Source organism: Tupaia chinensis, unplaced genomic scaffold, assembly GCF_000334495.1.
Source record: "Tupaia chinensis unplaced genomic scaffold, TupChi_1.0 Scaffold000081_1, whole genome shotgun sequence".
Lineage (NCBI taxonomy): Eukaryota > Metazoa > Chordata > Mammalia > Scandentia > Tupaiidae > Tupaia > Tupaia belangeri.
In genome coordinates, this window is record NW_006159542.1 from 5,334,639 (window position 1) to 5,344,262 (window position 9,624).

At 54.6% G+C, this 9,624-nt stretch overlaps 1 protein-coding gene across 1 annotated transcript in view; it reads left to right on the plus strand.

Moving 5' to 3' along the window:
- COL27A1 (collagen type XXVII alpha 1 chain) overlaps positions 1-9,624 on the plus strand; it is a 191,819-nt gene that overhangs the window by 109,471 nt on the left and 72,724 nt on the right. The window contains exons 26-30 of the mRNA XM_027769364.1: positions 1,754-1,807; positions 1,959-2,012; positions 3,744-3,788; positions 5,358-5,411; positions 6,992-7,036. Coding sequence (XP_027625165.1) covers positions 1,754-1,807; positions 1,959-2,012; positions 3,744-3,788; positions 5,358-5,411; positions 6,992-7,036 — 252 coding nt within the window. The remainder of the gene's footprint in view (positions 1-1,753; positions 1,808-1,958; positions 2,013-3,743; positions 3,789-5,357; positions 5,412-6,991; positions 7,037-9,624) is intronic.

A 9,624-nucleotide genomic window follows, 5' to 3' on the forward strand; every position in this document is an offset into this window, starting at 1 on the left:
CACACGGCCGTAGGAGGGAGTGAGCCTTAGCTCCAGCTTACAGGTGAGGAGGCCGAGGCACAGCACAGGGATGAGCTGCATAGCAGCGAGTAAGGTCTGCCTCAGCTCTCTGCAGGGCCCCTGGACCAGTCTGGGGTCTGCGTCTCCCACCTTGACCTCCTGCTTTGATGGGCTCTCTCCTCAGCCAGGAGCTGCCTCTGCTCGACCGAGGGCAGGAGCTAAAAGTGTGTCAGGCCTCCCCTGGTCCTTGGCCTCCTTCCCAGGGAGCATGGGGGTAGCTCTGGCTCGCCAGCACATGCCAAAATGATCTCTTCCACTCATCAACGGGCAGATGTGTGTAAACGCCAGACCTGGATCACGTCCTGACTGCCAGGTTTTTGCTGGAGATGGGCCACCCCAGGCAGGCTGCTTTTCCCAGGATGTGGGACTCAGATCATTTTGGATGTAGGTTTTTATTGAGCACTTACTGGGTACCAGGTGCCAGACTAGGTTCTTCACCTTCATTATCTCATTTAAGCCTTGGACTGGCTCCGTAGAGTGGGTGCCGTGTTCACCATTTCACAGATGAGGAAGCTGAGGCCCAGAGAGGCTAAAACCTTGCCCAGAGTCACACAGTGAGTAGGTAGCAGGATGGGTGTTCTAGCTTCTCATCCTCCCTTGGGCCTTGGGTTTTATGTGTTAGCTCCAGATTCAAGACCATTCTTGTCTTGGCCAGTGAGAAGGGTGAGGGGGTATTTGAGCTGGAATTTAACGGGAGTTATTAAAGGCTAAAACAGGAAGGGATCAACAACAACAAAAAATACTAACTTACAAAGTCAAGGTGGGAGGGGGCATTTTGGTCATAGGAACTCATTTAAAAAGGCTTTAGTTGTGAGCTGGCAAGGCAATGGAAGGAGTCGTGGGGCTACTCCCAAAGCGAATGACGTTGTCGGCTGAATTCACCGAGGTGTTACACTGAAACAAGGAAGGGGATGTTCCCATCCTGGCTCATGCTAGATAAAACACACCAGAGGAGAAAACATGGCATACTGGGAATCACCAAAATGGAAACTTGCCGACTGGAGGTGGCCGGGCTAAGAGCCCCTGGGCCCCTGATGAGGCGCTCTTAGAACAGAGAACGGCAGGCTCCCAGGAGCTAGTGGAACCAGAATCTTAAGAGTGCAAACCGCTATGGGGAAGAGGGAGCTTCACCGAGAGCCAAGAAGGACGATTATGCTCTGGGCCAGGAAGAACCTTCTGCAGATCTGTGGGACCCAGCCTCATTGGGAGGCAGTGCGCCCCCACAGGTGGACAGGGGCAGAGTCCAGCATCTGGCCAGGATGTCACAGGGATTTATTCACTTCCGCTTCTGATTCAGGGCACCAGCACTTTTCAAGCCTCTCAGAGTCACAGAAGACGCAGAAGAACATGGCACCAGCCTCAGAGCTGCAGTCGGACTGGACTTCTCAGGGCAGGACAGGGCACGCTGGCTCTGGGAGCAATGTCCCCAGACACCTGCAGAGGACTTGAGCCATTCTGGGCTGGCTGTCCCTGTGTGTGTGACTCAGGCTTTCCTGCTCGGTCTCGTTTTCTCTCTGTCACTCTTCAAGGTGTCAGGGCTGCTGGCACGATCCCTGCCTTGGAACTGGGGACTGTGAGGGCAAGGCCACTAACTGGCCTGCCTGGGGTCTCATCCCTGTGGGAGGGGATAGAAACCCTCTTAGCACTTCCCTTCACAGTCCCATGAGTAACGCTGCTCTCTGCTTCCCCTCAGGGATTCCCTGGAGACATCGGCCCCCCTGGGGACAATGGCCCAGAAGGCACCAAGGTGAATCCCTGCCCACGGCAACTCCAGGGGGAGAAAGCAGGCAGCTCTGTGGAGACCACGGGCCTCCAGGATGGGCTCTCTGGTTTGGAGGTAGCCTGCCGCGGAGACCGAGGTGCCGCCTCTCAGCCCCTTTCTGTTCTCTTCTCTCCAGGGAAAACCTGGAGCTCGAGGCCTGCCTGGACCCCGTGGGCAGCTGGGTCCCGAGGTGAGACTGCCTGGCCCTACCCTCTGCCTGTCCTCCACTGCCCATCCTGGCCTGCTTGCCCCCTCCAGCAGGCTCTGTCCTGGGTACTGAAGGCCCTAGCTGGGGGCTGGAGTCCCCTCAGCCGGGACACAACCCTCACCTGCCTCAGACACCCTCCAGCTCGTCCCTTACAGCCCAACCCTGTGACCCTTGCAGGGACCTTCTCTGGCCTGGCTTGGCAGGTACAGACGGGGCCACTGAGACCTGGAGAGGTAGATACTCTGCTGGGTCCCCAGCAGCCAAGGCCCTGATTTGAACTCAGCTCTGCATGTACCCAAAGCCCATGACATAGGCCCATGGTGTTAATATCTGTGCTCCTGAGAGCTGCCTAGCACACCCCCACCCTCAGATTACAGAACGCGCACAGCTCGTAAGTGGCAGAGTGAAGATTGACTTTTTTACTTGCCTTTGATGAGGAGAGTTGAGAAGGGTCTCTGCAGGCTTGCTGAGCACTCCTCGGCAGGCCTCAGCTCTGCCCTGTGCATGAAGCCCTCCTGCCCCTGCCTTCCCCCACCACCTCACCACTCTACGGAGCTCAAGCCCCAGGCTCCCATGACACACAGCCCCGGGGGAGGGGGGCAGAGGAGGAGGCCCAGACTCACCACGACCACAGACAGGCATCCAGCTGACACCAGTCCCTGCTCAGGCTGCTTCTGGGTCTGGCGAGGTCCCAGCGCTGGGTCTGGGAACTGCTGTGTGGGGTTGCTTTCCTGGAAGCTGGAAAAGAGGAGTTGGAGGGGGTGGCCCTGGCATGCCAAAAGGGCCAGTGTGGAGGTTGCCCAGGCCTGTGGGAGTCTGGAGCAACCCTTGGGCCAGAAGTGGGAAGGGAGAGGGAGGAGGGCGGGTAGTAGCCACATGCTTCTGTCCGCACTCGCATTAGCACCCAAGAAAACCCTTGAGGTGCTGCCACTTGCACCGTCTCCATCCACCATTCGGTCACTCATTCACTCGTTTGCCAAATAGCCACTAGACACGGGGCCATCTGAGTAATGCTTGGGGCTGGAGCGTAGTTTTACGAAAGAGTTGGCATCTTCGCAGTCGTCCAGGAATGTGGCTGAAGCCAGCCGCATTCTTGAGGGTAATCTCCACCCTGGGGAAACTGAGGCACAGCAAGGCTAATCTCTGACAGGGAGTAAATGGCAGAGCTCAGGACAGCATCTGTATCTTTTTTTTTTTAAGTTATTTTTATTTATCTATTTCCTCCATGAGTGAGAGAGACAGAGACAGATGGACAGGTAGAGACATTACTCCCAACAGGGTCTTCATGCCACCATCACAATCCACCCCAGCCTCAGCCGGCCCCAGGTCATGGGCATGCCCGTGCCTGGTATGCTCAGGGAAGTCCCCAGACATGAACCCGGGACCTTCCCACCTGAGTCAGCCTTGCAGAGTGTAGTGTTTCCCCCTGTGCCACCGTCTAGCCCCTGGAGTTCTGATCTCGGGGCTGCGGTCTGAGGCATGCAATGGGGCTGTGAGCCCAGGGGCCCCGTTCACCAGATGTCACCACCGTGTGGGCCTGACTGTGGAGCCCCCGCTCTGGTGGGGCCAGGCAGGTGAGCCATGAGCACCACCTCTCTTTGTCCAAGGGGGTGCTCCTCTGCCCATCCCTTTCCCTCTTTGCAAGGCACATCCTCCAAGGGTCCCACCAGTGTGACTTTCTCTTTTTTCCTCTCTCGTGTCTCCTGACTCTAGGGAGACGAAGGACCCATGGGGCCACCAGGGGCCCCTGGCTTGGAGGTGAGTGTCGCTGGCCTGGGGGAGGTGGGATTTGCTGGAACTGAGCCAGCTGTGCACCAAAAGGGCCACATCTGGCTAGTGCTGCAGAGATAAGTATTCGGGGATGGCCTTGGCCAACCAGAGAAAGCTAGGGGAGACCTCAAAGGGGGAGAGGCAAGAGGCCAGAAACTGGCTGACCGTCATTGCCTGTGAACTTCGAAAAGTTCCCGAACAGATGGAATTAAAGTCCGGGTTTCATCTGCTGCAAAATAATGAGACCCCGTATAGTGTCTGCGACATCTGCATTCTCCACGAACGTTCTGACGGCCCCTTGTCCGAGTTGGGGGTTTTATGTTCCTTTCCTCACTTGCTTTTCCCGTGAGAGAGGCACTGCTCTTCTTAGTATCATTAGAGAGGAAAGAAATGAGGCTCAGTTAGTAAAGGTGTTAGCCCAATATCTCACAGCGAGAAAGTGGGGGTGTCCTGCCTAGAACCTCAGCCCAAGTTCTTTCTACTGCCCTGAGCAGGTCACTAGTCCACACCCCCCGCTCCACCTTCATCTCAGCAACTGCAGAAACCAGCACTTCCAGGTCCTCTGTTCTCAAGATCTTATGTATATATACAGGGAGAGACAGAGAGAGAGAAAGTGAAAAGTCACCCCTCCAGGGAGATGGCCATGCCACAATCCCTTCTCTTCTATTCTCCTCTTGGGATTTTGGGCATGCACACATATGCACCCAGAGTGAGTTTTAAACTGCCAGGTCCAGGACTCGAACTGTGGTTGATGACTTTGTGGGAGTTAAGCAATGTACCCATTACGCCATCTGCTGGCCCCATGGTTTCTTATATTGTTAAAAATCATTGAGGATCCACAGGGTTTTTGTGTGGGTTCCATCTCTTGGTATTAGTCATTAAATATATGTTAAATGTATTTATTAGCTCATTGACAGTGAATAATAAGCCCATCTCATGTAACAGAAAATGTTTTGTTAATTTTGCCCAAAATCACCATGTTTTCCAAAGCACGATACTCGAGTAGAAAGAGTGGCGTCGTCTCTCCACGTTTGCAGACCCCTTCGCAGTCCGGCCTAATAGCAGCCCGCTAGGTTCTCAGCTCTGCCTCTGCATTCAGTCGTTGCCGGCAGGACTTGTCTTTTCTGGAAAATTCTGCTTACTCTTATGAGAATAACAGTGACAAAGGCAAATGACATCTTAGTGCTATGAAAATGGTTTCGACCTTGTAAACCTCCTAAAGGGTCAGGGACCCCCGGAGTCCCTCAGCCACACTTCAGGGACCACTAGCATAAAGTCTCCATGCCCCCATGGCCCTGATACTCTGCTAAACTCCTTCCCTTTCCTCACTCCTTGAAAGCAGGTGTCATCATTCCCCTGTACAAAAGACAAGTCCAGCCCAGGGAGGTCACATAGTTGGAAACCCTCCCTGTATTCCAGGACAGCTGGCTTCCTGGTGGCATCAGGGTACTGTGACCCTTCCCAGCCCCTGGGGACCCTCTACCAGGTTGATGGCGCTCCCTAGCATCCCAGCAACGCTGCCCTGGCCCAGTTTTCTCACCTATCTTTCCGTTGCAGGGCCAGCCTGGCAGGAAGGGGTTTCCTGGGAGACCTGGCCCGGATGGCTTGAAGGTGAGCGGACCTGCGGATGCCCGGGGTGGTGGTGGGGTGTTTAATAGACTAAGGCTTCAGGACAAGCCTTGAGTCCCACAGTTGTGAAAAGTCAGAAAGAAACCATCCTCATTTATCACAAAGTATTGGTAACAATAAAAACGACCAGGTATGACCTAAATATTGAACAGCGGGGGATAGTTTGTATCACGGGATACAGCGCACCCACCCGAGATGCTGTTGCAGAACATTGGACAAGATGGGAAGGCACCTGTGGGCGGGTCGTGGTGGGAAGCAGGTCGTCAAACAGAAGGTGAACAGGCGAGCCTGTTGCGGGGGCCGGCCGCCGCCATTCCTGTGTGCACCGAGTGGAGGCTGGACATTGCAATGACAGGAGGTTCTCATGTTCTTCTCTGGGCCTCTGGTTTTCCCCATGCACACAACGAACATGTACTGTATTTGCTAACAGGGTATATATTTTTTAAGTTCTCAAATAAGAATTGGCCCAGGGTAGAAGAGGAAAGATCCTCAACACATGACCCGGTGGTTTTCCAAGGACTCCCCTGCAGGGTTTGGGTTTCCCCAGCTATTCTGGGGAGAGCTCACTGGGCCCACTTTACAGACGAGCACATCCTCAAGGGGCCAGAGCGGAGTGGGGAGCCCTCCCTTCAGGGGCGGTGGACCATGGATCTGTTCTGGGCCCTCCGATTTTGTGAGTGTGAGGTCTGGGAGAGGAGCTGAAGGGGAGGACGAGGCTCCAACCAGGAACGCGGGGAGCCACGCTGTGTTGGAGCCAAACCCCTGGCTAGTTGGAGCCCACGTCCTGCCCTCTGCGGTCTTGGCCTCTCTCCCTCCATACCAGTGTGTTTCTGTGGTGGGAGCGGTGACAGTCTGGATGGATTTATCCCACGGTCCTGCTTGCCTGGTCCAGCTTACGCTGTGGGGAGACCAGGGCAGCTGTGGCCATTTAAAGGGCATCCCCCTCAGCACCCCCACCCCCACGTGGGAGAGAACCAACAGCCAAGGCCAACATGCAAGCCAGAAATGACCTTAAAGACAAATGAGTCTGACCTCCCTTCTTCATAGCGGTGAGCACTGAGGAGACCCACCCAGGCCACCATGAGCAGGGGCAGAGCCTGGTGGAGTGGGGTCTAGGACCCAGGCGTCGTGACGCCCCAGTTTCCTGCTTTTCCTGGAGTGAGGTGGCCTGATGCATGGTCATGGGCCTTCTAATCAGGCAGACCAAGCTTCAGTTCTATCCCTACCTTGCTGTGTGACCTCAGCCCTGTCATTTCACTTCTCTGGGCCTCAGTTCTCACCTCCACGAACTGCAGTGGGCTGCCGAAGGACCCAAATGAGCTCTCGGGGTCAGAGTGCCGAGTAATTTGCCAAGGGCCCACGAGAAGAAGTGTGCCGTGAGAGTCACGCCCGGAGCCAGAGATTCTATCCCAGTGCCCCTTTGTCACTGCCGTTAGTTTGGGGTTGCCAAGACCAGATTCTTGAGTTGAAGTTCCTGGTCCATCTTTGCTGATGGCAACTAAGATAAGAGGCCTGGACTCCATCTCCTGTCCCAGTTGACATTCCTCGTTGTTGCTTCACAGGGGGAGCCAGGGAATCCTGGACGACCAGGGCCCGTGGGCGAGCAGGTGAGTTAGCGACACGTCTATACACAGTGGGCCATCCACTGAACACCGTCCACTGTGCCAAGGCCTTTGCTAAGCACCTGACATGCACCTCACTGAATTCTCAGAGTAGCTTCAGAGACGGGCTTGACCCACTCCCTGTTCCTCTGAGGTTGACAGGACTCTAGAAAGGTGAAGTCTCTGAAGGAAAAGCCGTGAGCCCCAGTCACCATGGCCGGGCTCTGCACTGTTGTTTTGGTCCTTGGCCTGAAGAGGCTACACGATTTTGCTCCCAGAACATTAACTGGACAAACTCTGACGACCATTGCCTATGCTCCCCTTGGCTCGTAGCTCAGGAAGCCCGAAGCCAGAAAAGCGTAACCACTTGCCAGGGGCTCTTGCTCCAGGCATCCCTAAATTATAAAGAAAATGAAATTTAAACCAGCGGCTCTGGCTAGTTGGGAAGCTAGGCTAAGGTCTGAGGGAGAGAGAGGGTTGCAACTAGTCATTAAGAAGGTGGTGGGAGGCCCAGTCGTGGTGGCGCTCACTGCTAAGATGCTTGCTCCACAGGCTAGGACCACGTGGGAGGCCTGGCTGGACCCAACCTAGAGGCCAGGCATGGTGGTGTGGGCCTGCAGTCCCAGAGACTCGGGGAGGTTGAGGCAGGAGGGTAGTGACAGTGAGACCCTGTCTCCCGACATAGGAGACTTAAAGATCAGACCAAAGTCCAGAGAGGCAGTGCTGCGTGCTGGGTGACAGGACAGCTTCTGTCCCTCCTCCCAGCCCAGAGCTTCCTGGAAGTTGCACCGCTGGGCTCAGAGGTAAAAGACTGGCACCCTTCTCCACTCCTTTAAATAAGGACCCTGCCCAGAAGCCGGCAGTGGGGATGATGCTGGGAGCCCAGGAGGACTGGACTGTACCAGGAAGCGCCGTGAGTGGCGTGAGAGTCGCACACGATGGGCTTCCTTACCAGGCCGGCAACATCTGCTGGGGGGAAGACAGGAATGAAAGCAGAGGGAGGCCTGGATTTTTGAACTCCTTCCAGTGTCATTCGAGCGCATTCTGTGGGAAGCCCGGGAGTTTGGAAAGGCTGCTGTGGCCTGGATACATTTCCTGATTGGAAAAATTAAAAAAGAATATGATCAGCAAATTCAATTTCATAGTTATGTTAATGGTAGGGCCCTCAGGAAATAGATACTCAGAATCCTAGCACGTCAGGGCACAGGGGGTCCTTGGGAATCACTCGGTATACCTGGGGGCTCTAACTCGGTTCCTTTGCCAGGGTGGTGAAGCCCAAGGACCCCTCTCAGATGAAAGGTTTTAGATGCATAAGTTAAAAAAAAAAAAAAGGTTATAAAGAAATCCAATTATATTGAAATGCAATTATGACAGTATGTTAAAATGTGATAGACTCATATGTGCTGCTTTATGAAGGCATTAAATCAGGAGTTCTGGCAGCATACCCCGGTTCCGAAGTGGTGACAAATCGTGTTGTTTTGAGATCTCTGTAGCAATGACTCTGAAATAGCACGTAACTGGGACAGTCACAGGTATTGGGAATGCTACTGGGTGTGTTGCCTATATTCACATGCGAAGAAAATGCTAAATTAGAGGGTGCATCATGGAAGCTACAGTTGTCTATTTTTTCCATTCAAGTTCGTGGACCCTCTGAATTTCCATAGAGCCTTACAGAGAGGCTAACCCCCCTGGATTCTAGTTCATGCTGGCAATCTGGGATTCAAGGAGGAGAAACTGGTGTGGCCAAGGTGACCAAGCAGGGTAGGGGGAGGGCTGGGGCCAAGAGAGGTAAGACCCCTACCTGGGCAGCCCTGGTTCACATGGCTGCCAGGATCATGGCAGGAGAGAGAGCTGTCCAAGCCGAGAGGCGCAGCTGGAACCCTGTGGCAGTGGGACACCCTGGTGTGCCGCTCAGACCTTGGCCCTGGCCCTGTGCGGTCACCACAGGCATTTCCTGTTCACGGCAGAAGCAGAGGATCCCCAGGAAAGAGCTCTGAAGCTCACGCCTTGAACCCCTTATCATCACAGCGATGGCCGCGCTTCTCCACCACCTGTTCAGTGCCTGTGCCAGACTGTGAGCGAGCACGTCTCACCCTGGGCGGGCTCGTTATCCCCATTTGGCTCTGAGAGGTTAGGTAACTCATCCACAAGATCTTGCAGGCAGTAACACTAAAATGGGCAGGGCCGAGACTGACACCTAAGTCTGCTGGCTTCCCAAGACCTGCCCTGGGGGCTGGGAAACCCCACCTCCTGAGCCCTCGCTCTACCTAATGCATTTGCCAGCCTCTGTCCTAGGTGCTGGGCACAAGGCTTGGGCCTTAAGAAGCTCTATCCAGGAACCAGCAGTTGGTGTAATGGCTATGTTGCTGGATTCCTATGTAGTCAAGTCCCGGACCCAGTGGCTTAAACTCACACTGCGTGTGTGTGCGTGTGTGCCCAAGATCCAGAGAAGAGAATGGAGGAGAAGGGATTGCAGCATGGCTATTCCTCCTAGGGGGTGATTTCTTGCTTTCTGTCTCTCTGTCTCTCTCTCTTTCTGGTGAGCGCACGTACCCTATAGCAAAAACCTCTTTAAAAAAAAAAAGAAGAAGAAG